This window comes from Exophiala viscosa, assembly GCF_022695815.1.
Source record: "Exophiala viscosa unplaced genomic scaffold EDD37scaffold_2, whole genome shotgun sequence".
Classification (NCBI taxonomy): domain Eukaryota; kingdom Fungi; phylum Ascomycota; class Eurotiomycetes; order Chaetothyriales; family Herpotrichiellaceae; genus Exophiala; species Exophiala viscosa.
In genome coordinates, this window is record NW_026944354.1 from 3,022,215 (window position 1) to 3,033,773 (window position 11,559).

The window sequence follows — 11,559 nt, forward strand, 5'->3', positions numbered from 1 at the left end:
ATTTCGCAAACATCGTGCATGTTCCCGAGTGGTTTAAGGTGGCAGCTTTGCTGCCCGACCAGGGGCTAGTGAGGCTGCGACGGACTTTTCCCCGCCCCACAGACACGCGGTGCGAGCATTTTGCATGAACCATGTTCACAATCACTTGTGGCAGACATGGCGATGGGCATGAATGGAATGAGTGCGTGGCATGTAGCGATTGGATCATCAGACGTTCGACGAAAGGTTCAGCAATGCAAGTCGTGGAATTAAATCTCGGAAGATCAAACAGGCCGGTATACGGCCAAAAAGGGATTAGTGCCGCTTGGCATGGAAGTAGCTTGGGCTTGAACTCTGCCCTCTAAAGACGTCAATGTAGTAGGGACATTGCAGGCTGCGCCTAACGAACAACTTCTCTGCAGCTCCAAGTCACCATGTCGTTCCTCTCAACAGGGGCGAGAGCTGCAGCTCGTCCCTTGAGGCGCTCGTTACCGCGTCAACCACGCAGATACGCCGGACATGAAGCAGGCCATGGTCACGGTCATGGAGGAGCGAAAGAGAGCGCCCTGCACGTTGAATCAGGCGCGGGGAGCGAACACCTGAGTGTAAGCTCGAGAGACACGAGCGGCTCTCTCTGCGGGTACTGACAGTCATCAACAGAGAGGTTTCTATTTCAGCATAGCCTTCATTCCGTTCGCCTATGTGTTATACTCACTCGCAAGTTCTCCGGGCGACAATTTCGTCTCCCGCCAGATCAAGAAATATGAAGACAACAAAAAGGCCGACGAAACGAAGAACGTCATACACACGACGATGATGGAGCAGGCCGCGGCCGAGCGTCAGTTATTTTCTGGCGTCTCAAGAGACGAGAGCGGTCCAACGCTGAGACTACCAGAGTGAGCCGTCCTGCCGCACATTGCTGCTGCTGTCGAGTTCATCTGCTGACCACTTTCTTTGCAGGCTCTTCAATGCTGGATCACCGTACAACGTCTCCGCTGGTCAAGGCTCCGCCGACCTTTCTGAACTGGCCAAATTTTACAAGCAAGAAAGCGAGGTGGCGGAGCAAGAGCGAGTAGCGAGGCTAAAAAGAAATAATGGCGTCTCTGTTTACGACTAGACGAGGGGGATCAGATCATACATCATCGTCGCACTGTACATATGCCCAAGCGGGTGGGCAAGATATGGGCTAAGCATGTCATGATTGAGATTTCAGTTCTACACACAGGGAGCAGTTCACACCGGACAACGCGAGCATCATACAGGAAGCATTCTGAATTCATTACTTGTTCCCATGCATGAAGTTACCAGTACAGATCCGACATACGCTATAAACAACAAAGTCTGTGGTCGCGGCCACCAGTTGAAGCATTAGGATGCATCTCCAACCTTACATCTGCTTTCAGCTAATCTCCTGCTCTTCACAAATTTGGTAGCTCCACTGGTTCTCCAATCAATGCGAGGAACGAGTTGTGTACCTCCTCTGTCAAATCGCTTGCTTGAAGACTCCTCTGTCTCTTAGCAAATGCACGGCGTGAACACTCCCTCGTGATGGCACTGCCTCCGAATGCCACGACCAATAGAGTCTCCTCTCGACTCATTCTCTCCGGGCCAACGTCCCACAGGTCCTCGTGATACAGCTCTCGCCAGGCAAGGAACGTACCTAGCGATCCAGTCAATGTATCACCCTGACCACCAGCCCGCTTCAGACCACCCTGGAAGTCGGAAATAGTGGTGTCGATACCCTGGGAGATGTAGTCCACAGGACCCTTCTGGATGATGCAAACACCGCCCAAGACTTTGGAGACCTCCTGGCACGCCTTCTCTGGGTCACCCTGGTTCTGGTCCATACCCAATGCCTTAGCGAGCCTGCCAAACTCGACCACATTGGGTGTCAGGATACACTCCTTGTGGCCCTTGATCAGGTCTGGGTCTGTTTGTACAAGCCACAAAGCATCAGCGTCCAGAACCATCGGCACAGGAGGATCGTGTTTCCTGGCAGCAGTAATGACGGCCTTCACCTGCTTCTGAGTTACAACGTCTCTTCCCAAACCTGGCCCAATAACGAGCACATGTAGACGTGGGAGCATGTCGATGATCGGCTGTGCAAGCTCTTCACCAGAGGGTTCCTTATCTTTCTGGGCTTGTGATATCGAGGCGGTGGATCGAAGGATCGGAGAGACCATGAGGTTGGGCGAGTACGATTTGATTGTTTGCGCAGCGGACGGCTCGCAGAAGACATAGGACAGATCACAACCTAGACGTGCCGAGGCCATGGCCGAGAAGTACGGTGCTCCCGTGTAGTCGGCACTGCCGCCGATGACAGCAACTCGACCTAGCTGACCCTTGTGGAATTTCTCCAGCATGGGAGGGACGAGCTTCTTGACCTTGGACAACATGGCGCGCGATGCGGCAGACATCTTGATCTGGCCGGAATCTGAGCTCATTGAATTTGAATTGCGAGTTGGTCTTGGGGGGAGGAATATCAAAAATCCTAGTAGGTTAGAGCTGTAAGCGAAGCGATAAACGAATTTTGAAAGCTAGTCATGAAGCAGGATGGAGGAGCATATCGACGTGTGCCAATGTGAAGGCAGTGATGTCAGAAGCAGATCTGGCTGCGTCACGATGGAGATAAGTCCAATGCAAGGTGGAAGATATGAATAATGATGACCATCCCTGGGGCAAGGTTCAAATATTGTGATATTAAGCGACCGAAAACAATGATTTAGCGATGATATACAGACAAGTTGGCTAGACTGACACAGGCCATATATTGCGTGCTATGGTGAGTTCTGTGTTGTTACCCCCGGGAATAAAATCAAGATCTCTTCGGGATAAACATCCGCCGACCTTATACAAGAGACCACGCGAGTTCTCAGCCTTGTCGATCACCCTTCAATCAGGTGTCCATTAGTGCTTAGTGCCCTACATGGATGAAATTGGGTATGTTTGATTTAAATTCTTACTTTGGTCCTATGGTCCCATCGCCCATAAGTGCACAACAGCCACCTTGGACTTATGCCTTCGCAGCTACTGCTGCGTAATGACCTGCCAGAGAGACAATTTGTTGCTCATAATTCTTGAACTTGAACCCCAACACCTCCTCGGTCTTGCTTGCGTCAAAAGGCACAATGAGGGATGTTTGGGATCCGCCAAGAGGGAAGATGCCTTGTTCAACCTCTTTCGGAAAGTGTTTCTTGACGATATCGATCCCATCATTCCACTGATACGGCTTCTCGCTGAGGTAATTGACCCCGAAATTATGATTTCCTTTGACCTTTGGGTCTAGGGCAGCGACATGGACAAAAGCCACATCATCCACATGGCAAACAAAGGATGGCACCGAGTCAGGATTGTTGACCCCCAAGATGGGGACCAGAGCGAGCCTGTTTGAACCGTCATTGACGGCTTCTGGTGTGGTCGACAGCTCATTCTTCCCAACGACAAAAGTCGGCATTACATTGATGATGGAAAACTGAGGCTTCTCCTTAGCAATGAAGTCTCGTGTTCGGTTGAGTGCGAACTTCTTGCTTGCCGAGTAGGCAGTGAATGTATCGGGGTACGGGCCCTGTGGATCCGGCTGGACACTGTCAGCATCGAAGGGCTTTGGCTCGACCGGAAGAACTGCTGCCACGGACGAGGTAATGACGACTTTCTTGACGGAAGGATGCTTGAGGGCAGAATAGAGGATACTCAGGGTTCCTCGAATGGCGGGTTGAATTATATTCTTCTCATCGTCATCAGTAGGATTTGCCAATGGTGAAGCCAAGTGGACGATGTAATCCACGTCTTTGACGGCGTCGTCAAAGGCACCATCCGTCTCAATATTCGGCACAGTAACGAAGGTCAATTGGTTCAGATATGGCTGAGTAGACTTTGCTGACTTGATCCCGGCAGCCTTCGCTTCAGATCGGACAGCAGCGCGGACCCTGTATCCTTTCGAAAGAGCTTCGACAAGAGTGCGGTAGCCCAAGTGGCCAGTACCACCTGTTAGGAGGACAAGTTCGCCAGTCATTGCAGAAGGCTTTGATGAGAGGTATTGAGTAAATCAGTTGAAGAGGTCGAATGAGTACTGTCGAATGCCCGTTGGAGAGATGGAAGAGAGAGTAGGTAGCACGAATTTATACCTGATTTCCCTCTGGGTCTCCAGCTCGGCTGAGGCAATACCTACCTTTCCATCGCATTCGAGGCCACGCTGCTCATCGTGCATTGCACATTTGCTGACGATACTAAACCGAAGTTGTTGACTTATTGCTTGCTGATCGCCGAAACCCGCGATGATCCCACCAGTCATTGGCACGGGAATTAATTGAATGAGGCTGCTGTCCCGAAGCTATCCTCATCGTGGCCATGGAATACAATTTTGAAAGCCACTCGGCCTTCCTTGCTGCTTGAAGGTATGCATGTTGATGACCTTTAGTACCACTTTGGGTGTTTACTCATCAGTTGCGACGGGTGCATTTCTAAGATCATTCTTTTGGAGCTTGCATTTGAGAGACCCTGTTGCGCCAAGATCTTGGCAGTGGCTTTGTCATCCAGATCTAAACTGAAGCATAATCCGATCCTCGCCTTGTAATCCTTTTCCTCTCCGTGGCTTGTTTGTCAACCGCCTCTGCGATGTTGCAGCCAACGGACATTCTCCGGCTTAGACAGTTTCATGCTACACATTTTCCTGGCCAAGTCACGCCAGAGATTGATGACGATTCTGGCCACGTCAGAGATGTGACCGACTCGCAGGACTTGCCGGTACCCGATGTCGGAGATGGTTTAGGTTCTTATGAGGATGGTGTGAAAAGAACCTTGACAGAGGAGCAAGTGAGAATGTTTCGGCATTCTGAGATCCAACGGTTGCTGAAAGAGAGACGCATCGCGAAGGAGAAGGAAGAGAAGCAGCGAAAGCGGCAGACTACCGAGCTGAAACGAACCAAGGCACAACAGCACGTTGATGACCAACCGAGAAACAGTGATAACCACGTCGACACTCTGATATACGACGAGCAGCCAGATGCCGAGACCAAGAACGGACGCGAAGCAAAGACATTCCAGTGGCCGAAGCTCGGTGGGCTATGAACATTCTGCCCGCTACACACCAGCCCCATCGTCTCTTGCTTGGAGTCTCGGAGCAACTACTCTCGAAACTGGAGATTTTTTCGACGTTGTAAGCATCCCTTCATCCAACCTCTTCTCTTTGATGAGCTTTTGTATCATCCTTAGCCTGAGCTGGGTGCTGGCAGCAACCTCAGCCCTGCCTCGATGGTTGCTCCAGCATGACCACCCACAGTGTTGAACCTATCTTCTCTCTGAGAGTTGCATACTGCGAACAACATCATCCAACCCGTTTTGAAGAGGCGCTGACCGTCTCACAGGCAATCTTCGACGATGGCAGCCCGAATGCGTCGCTAAGGTGTCAGGCGCTCGGCGAGCGGGACACCTTGGAGCGCTTGGGGTCATGAACCGTCCGCTGCTGCGCCGCTTTCTCCCCGATATCTGCCCCATCCGGCATGTCGAGGGGTTGTTGTCCATCTCCATCCTCCTCGAACAGAGTCTCCAAATCGAGTGAACATGCCCCTTCTCGCACAGCGATGCTGCTCCCTGTCAAGAGCACGAGCTTCGAAATCGAAGGGTTTGCAACCAGAACGCACTGCACGGCGCGGAGCATCTGCCATTGTCCGTGCTTCGTACCATGAAGAAAATCCGCAGTCAACGTCAAGTGCTCTTTACCTTACTCGTCGTCCATGCCAACGAAACTCGGAGCTTAACGCCATTAAGCTTGATATGAGTGGCAGCGCCATTAAGAGGTTTGGGGCTGCACGGTATATTGCGCACCGGGACGATACTGGTCGTACGCCCCTGAGGCAGTACCTCCGCCTTGCCCGCAATGGAGAAACCGAGATCTGGGTGGGTGGCATTAATGACAGCATTTTGCCTTTGCCTGAATTGGCCGTGAGTGTCAAGGACATCATCGACCCAGAAAGCATCAACGATCTGCGCAAGACGATTGTCCAACTGACAGGTTTGGCCAATGAGGGCGATGACTTGCACCATGATGATTTGGAGCTTGTCAGAGGAGGACTCTGCTTCAGGCCCGTCTCTGACAGAGGAACCCCACTGATAGGTCGAATCCCGGAGAAGAATCTGGGCGGTATCAAGGTCGGAAATGGTGGCGTGTATATCGCATCTGGCCATGGACCATGGGGCATCAGCTTGAGTTTGGGGACAGGACTTCTGATGAGTGAGATGGTGCTGAGCAAGAAGACAAGCGCGGACGTCCGCGGTCTAGGATTAACTTGTCTCGGTGGCCGTCATCAATCATGGCAATACTAGCTGTTCGTTTACTTCCCAGCTGTTGTCGTATGCAAATTCGTCAAAAAGAGGCCACTGGAAATCCTGGAATAATGTCTCCGGTGACCATCCAACACCCATTTGATTGAAGTCCAGTCCCGGTGTGACCTCAGAGGCAGGTCTGCCGGTATTGTCGGTCACTACTTCTAAGCCCCATATCAATATATGGATCACGTTTGGTCGCACACACGTACCTTCAACACCGTCATATGGGTTGGGCTGACCCCCGAACTCCTGTCGCCAGAGCCAGTAACTGTCATAGGTCACGCTGGAGCCTAGTCTGCTTCGGCAGCGGAGCCACAGACTGTTGGGTGTGCCGTCTGGCTGTTTGACCACCATCTTACTGGTCCACAGTTGGGGAAGGATGATGGTAGCTCTAGCCGCAAGGTCGTCCGATCTTACGCTATGTTTCTTGTTCATGCGAATGACCGTAAAATAGCACTTCTGCCCTCGTTTACTGTCCAGGCTGTCCGAGATGTGAGACTTGCCGACTCGGAAAATGACCAAAGCCGCAAGATTCAGTGCAAAGGACGATGCAGTCGGGGCAACCTCTGCCAGGTCTTCCTGTTCGTCTAGTTCGAGCGCGAACTCGACAATGGAGCACGCTTTCCCATACAGGCCAGCGAGATCCACCTCGCTGATTGTGGAGGCCAGCAGATGGCAGGCGGCAAGTTGAAGCTGGCAACTGAGAAGGAAAAGGTGATCTTCTACCTTTAGCCGTTAAAATGGTCAGGTCATGCGAGGGACTTACCGATGCTCGATGGACACTCTGCATTCAATGCACTCAAAACGGACAAACCGTCGTTGATGGTCGGCCCAAGAACAGCATTACGGACTTCGGGCTTTTTGGATAGAGCTTCGCGCTCGACCTGAAGGGCAGCTTCGCTATGCACCTGGTTCAACCTCCTCTGGAAAAAGATACTAGGGTGCATCCCGGCGAATGGATCTTCCTTGTAGCCTTCGTGACTGTAAGTGTCTGCTACTACGATCGGAGGCAGGCCGCAGCCGTTATTGACCCTTTGCGCTCGATTAGCATAATCGTTAGACGAATGTCTCTGAGAGCTTCACCTCACCTTTGGCACGTTAGGAGACAGAGCGTCCATAGTCTGGTGCGGAAGTTCCTTTGTTGCCGATCATAACGAAGTGGCACCCTAGAGAAGTCTTGTACAGTACCATATACGTGAAGCCCGATGTTCATTGCCATTTGCAACATTGCGCCAGCTAGTGTCGGAGCAATGTCTTTCTGGAGAGTATCGATTGGCATGTGCCATGTGCAGAGGAGTATCTGAGCTTGTATCGTCGGTAGATATTTTTCCATCGTGAATATCGATTGCTTGGCCAGATCAACTACCTTGGGTGCCAGTAGGAGGATTAGAGTGGGGTCTTTGGTGTATCTTCGAGACCCAATGGCAACAATTGTCCAGAATAAGAATGAGGAAGCTTTATAGCACTCATTTGGTTGCAGCTTGCTGTCGAATATTGGCATATACGACAAGTGCTTGTCGAAAAAGCTAGCCGCCGTTAGTGCAAGGCTCAATGGGTAGCTCGAAAGTGGGCTCACAGTGCGAAGCATTCATCGATGTCCCGAGCGTCTACAGTCAATCCTTGAATGCTTTGCGGCAGAGTGCAAGAAACCACTGGCGTGGTCGACAGAGGCGTATATAGCCCGGTCTGCTGGGATGTCCTAGCAGGCACAGTAGTTTGCTGGATCCTCGAGGCTTCATCGCCAAGCGACGGCAACTGTCTTGCTGTGTTTGGGAGAATGGAAGAACCTGATCCTATGGCTATCCGGCTGGGCTCCGAACCATGATAGCCGGGCGGAGGCGGTAGCGCGTTCGATGCCGGTAGGTTTTTCTTGACCTGTTGCTTCAGTTGATCCAGTTCAGCCTGCAGTTCGGATTTTCTAGTCTCCCAATCAGCACCATTCAGCCTCAGGCTCTGCAGAGAAAGCGTACGTGCGGCGTCTGACTCGCCGGAATGACTTGGAGATGACACATTCCAGCGCGAACTTTTTGCAACGTGAGCATGCCTGGGCGTAGTCCTTAGAAGCATCGCAGCGAAGCTGTCACCTGGTCAGTACGTGTTTTTGCAACCACCGGAACGAGATCAGGCGGACTTTCTGCTGGCGACACTCGCTACAAGCTTTTATCCTTGTACCTTTGATCGTCTCCGGTATGTCGGTCATGGTCCCTGCCGAGTTTCGTGATCATTCTCGTGGGTGATACTCACCACGCGTGGAGTTTGCAAGATAAGCGCGAAGTCTACTTTATGCAGAAGACATATCCTCAGGACTAAGAAGTCGTGGATCGTCAAGGCGATTGTCCTGGCAGGGTTGGGTATTTCCCCTGTGCCCACTCCAAAGTGCTACACTCTCCTCCTCAAGGGTAAGCAGGTTTACCAAGGAGAATCAGCCTTTCCGGTGTTCTTGCTGGCACCCTCAACCGTCCTCTGCAGGCACAAGCGCAAGCACAGGCCTGTGTATGCAACGATTGTGAAGGACCTCATTTGGCAGCTATCCTTAGGCCGGCAGCCTCGGCCTTGTCTCTAACTTTAGGTGCTGACAACGGTTTAGAGTTCCCGCTGCCGCGCCAAGCATCACCTGACTGCGCGTTGTGGAGAAGGAACTGCGGTCGTTTCAATCGCAAGACACTTCGACCTTGCCCTGTTTGTGTGGTTTAATAGTCCGCAAGGGAGAGACACTTTCCTGAGCAGGTGGCTAATGACGCGCATAGGTCGCGGCCACCTCAATGCGAGAGATGTCAATCTACGCCGAGAGGTACGGGAGCTAACCCGCCGTTCACAGCGTTCTCGAGACTATGGAAATCCCTACATTTCTATCAGCGATGACTTGCTTCGGGCGGAGGACCTCGACCGTGCCGCAGCGAAGAGTCAGGGAATTCACCGGCGGATGGGTCAAGGACCGGACCCGATTGTTGACAAGAGACACTGTATGCGATCTATCACTTTCCCATTGGTTGGTATGACGGCTCACGTTGCACTGCGCAGACATACTCAAATCGGCAACCCACGGCTATACGGCAGTCGTCAAAGACAATATTGTGACCGCCGAATTGCCAACGACATGTGCCTCAAGGATCCTTGAAGGCCTGCAGCCCGTCTCTCAACCTTCCACCATTACCGATCGCCTGAACAGAGCAGGAGTGCGCGTGCTGGCAAAGACAAATATGGACGAGTTTGGGATGGGGTCGCATTCGATGAACTCGGCCTATGGAGCAGTGACAAATGGGAGAGGTTTCAAAGCACTTTCTGTGGGTGGTAGTTCGGGTGGAAGTGCGTTGGCAGTGGCAGCCAAACTCGCTCATGTTGGCATCGGCACGGACACCGGAGGTTCCATTCGCCTGCCAGCAGCATACATGAGCGTGCTCGGATTCAAGCCTTCTTATGGTATGATCTCTCGGAAAGGAGTCATACCTTATGCGAATTCTCTTGATACTGTTGGCATAATTGCGAGGTCAGCCGAGGACATCAGGCTCACGTTTGGTTTGTCTACCGTTTTGACTGCTTACTTTGACTGACATTTGCAGACATTCTCCGTACACCGGACGAAAATGATCCAACATGTCTGACTTCCTCGTCTTGGACACGTGTTCAGGAGGCAAAAAATCGTCGAAGAGTTGCGGTTTTGGGGTCCCAGTATGTTGTGGTAGGAACAGACCAGGTTAAAGAAGCAGAGACCGGCCCGCACCGCCATTCTGACTGGAAAAATCTGCGCAGCCAGCTTGTTGCGCAGCGCGAATTTACACGACGAATTGGTGTACCTCTAGAGTACAATATCGCCGAAATGCACCCTCTGGTCCGGTGGGCCTGGACCGCGACGTTAAGTTACCTCGAATCGGTTGGGTGCGAGATCGTGCCCATATCCCTTCCATCCACACGACATGCTCTCTCATCCTACTACGTTCTGGCTCCAGCCGAGGCATCCTCCAACCTCGCCAAGTACGACGGGGTTCGCTATGGGGCTGTGAGGCAGTCTCCTAGTGACGATGTAGGAGGCACTCTGTACTCCAAACATCGTTCCGACAATCTTGGACCGGAGGTTAAACGGCGCATCTTGCTTGGTACTTATAGCTTGAGTGCGGGTGCCATGGACAACTATTTCATACAAGCTCAGAAGATACGAAGGATGGTGCAGCAGGACTTTGACGATGTCTTCAGAATGCCCAACCCCCTCAAACAGGATACTGAAGTCAAAATACATGGCGTGGACTTCATCATTGTTCCAACGGCTCCAAGTCCTCCGCCTCGGCTGCGGTACCTGCAACGATCTACACCAGTGGAGAACTACATGAATGACGTTTTCACGGTGCCCGCTAGTCTAGCAGGGCTTCCGTCCATGTCGGTCCCTGCGCCACGACATCCTGATCATCCATGGCGACCCGAAGTGGCTGTGGGCATGCAGATAATTGGCCAGTATGGTGATGACTATTCTGTCATGTATCTCGCCCAAAACTTCATGACCAACTTCCATCCTCTCACCAATATGAAGCGAGTACAGAGTCACAAAATCTTGAAACAGTCTACCAACACGAGTTACATGTCAGACTCGCTGGATTAACGCACACCACTCTGGCGACGACCCCAACGCCATCGCTTACCGACGGTCGGCAAGTCCATTCCGCCGGCCTCCGGACACACATGAACATGCGTGGTTGGTTTGGGGAGCCGGTAAGACAGAATCAAGGTAGCCAGCAGTCCGGCTGCAAGTCACCTCACCCTCGACCGACACAGCTCACTTCTGCCTCAACCATCATCGACCACAAAGAAGCATCACAACAAGATGGCGGCGGATCCGGTCACGCCATATTACTTCATGGTCATGGCATTCGGCACAGTCCTGATTACTGTTATCGTCTTTCTGATGGTAGAATGGTGGCGAAGATGTCGGGCCAGGAATGATAGTGGTCGACAACGACAAATGTCACCAAGTACAAGAGCTGAACCGTGACGATCTAACAGGTGAATTGCTCTCACAACAAGTCTATGCCCCTAGCTGACATAGACACCGCACAGATTCATCGATCTGTGCAACACTGACCTCTACAATTACGAGCACATTCGCCAGACGGATGCAAGATCGAACTCCTCAAAACGAGCTTGTCAATACTGGTCGCTGCCACGAATGGAGGAGTCATCCGTGCTGAGGTTGATTGTTTTCGAACAACCTTCCTGCACAGGTATTAGTAGTAGAAGCAACCTGAACTCGGATGAGTCGTCAAGTCA

General features: G+C 52.0%; 6 protein-coding genes across 6 annotated transcripts; 3 read left to right on the forward strand and 3 right to left on the reverse strand.

Moving 5' to 3' along the window:
• Positions 1–324: 324 nt before the first annotated feature.
• EDD37DRAFT_273305 (uncharacterized protein) lies at positions 325–1,247 on the forward strand. Its single transcript, XM_062810969.1, has 3 exons — positions 325–584; positions 640–875; positions 940–1,247. Exons 1-3 carry the CDS (start codon positions 414–416, stop codon positions 1,094–1,096), a joined length of 564 nt encoding a protein of 187 aa, XP_062673597.1. The 5' UTR covers positions 325–413; the 3' UTR covers positions 1,097–1,247.
• Positions 1,016–2,671, reverse strand: EDD37DRAFT_273326 (Ribokinase-like protein). The gene has a single exon (XM_062810970.1). The coding sequence runs from the start codon at positions 2,421–2,423 to the stop codon at positions 1,398–1,400; it is 1,026 nt and encodes a 341-aa protein (XP_062673598.1). The 5' UTR covers positions 2,424–2,671; the 3' UTR covers positions 1,016–1,397.
• A 40-nt stretch (positions 2,672–2,711) lies between these two features.
• Positions 2,712–4,431, reverse strand: EDD37DRAFT_623154 (cinnamyl-alcohol dehydrogenase). The gene has a single exon (XM_062816100.1). The coding sequence runs from the start codon at positions 3,989–3,991 to the stop codon at positions 2,993–2,995; it is 999 nt and encodes a 332-aa protein (XP_062673599.1). The 5' UTR covers positions 3,992–4,431; the 3' UTR covers positions 2,712–2,992.
• A 33-nt stretch (positions 4,432–4,464) lies between these two features.
• On the forward strand, positions 4,465–5,292 carry EDD37DRAFT_273343 (uncharacterized protein). The gene has a single exon (XM_062810972.1). It carries the CDS (start codon positions 4,594–4,596, stop codon positions 5,044–5,046), a length of 453 nt encoding a protein of 150 aa, XP_062673600.1. The 5' UTR covers positions 4,465–4,593; the 3' UTR covers positions 5,047–5,292.
• A 668-nt stretch (positions 5,293–5,960) lies between these two features.
• EDD37DRAFT_273330 (uncharacterized protein) lies at positions 5,961–8,607 on the reverse strand. Its single transcript, XM_062810971.1, has 7 exons — positions 8,435–8,607; positions 8,274–8,380; positions 7,880–8,221; positions 7,392–7,829; positions 7,070–7,335; positions 6,513–7,022; positions 5,961–6,464 (listed from the first exon to the last, which is right to left on the reverse strand). The coding sequence occupies exons 1-7, from the start codon at positions 8,501–8,503 to the stop codon at positions 6,286–6,288; spliced, it is 1,911 nt and encodes a 636-aa protein (XP_062673601.1). The 5' UTR covers positions 8,504–8,607; the 3' UTR covers positions 5,961–6,285.
• Positions 8,608–9,037: 430 nt separating this feature from the next.
• On the forward strand, positions 9,038–10,894 carry EDD37DRAFT_647375 (amidotransferase subunit A; the record flags this gene model as incomplete). Its single annotated transcript, XM_062817859.1, has 3 exons — positions 9,038–9,266; positions 9,325–9,819; positions 9,864–10,894. 3 exons carry the CDS (start codon positions 9,038–9,040, stop codon positions 10,892–10,894), a joined length of 1,755 nt encoding a protein of 584 aa, XP_062673602.1.
• Positions 10,895–11,559: the final 665 nt, after the last annotated feature.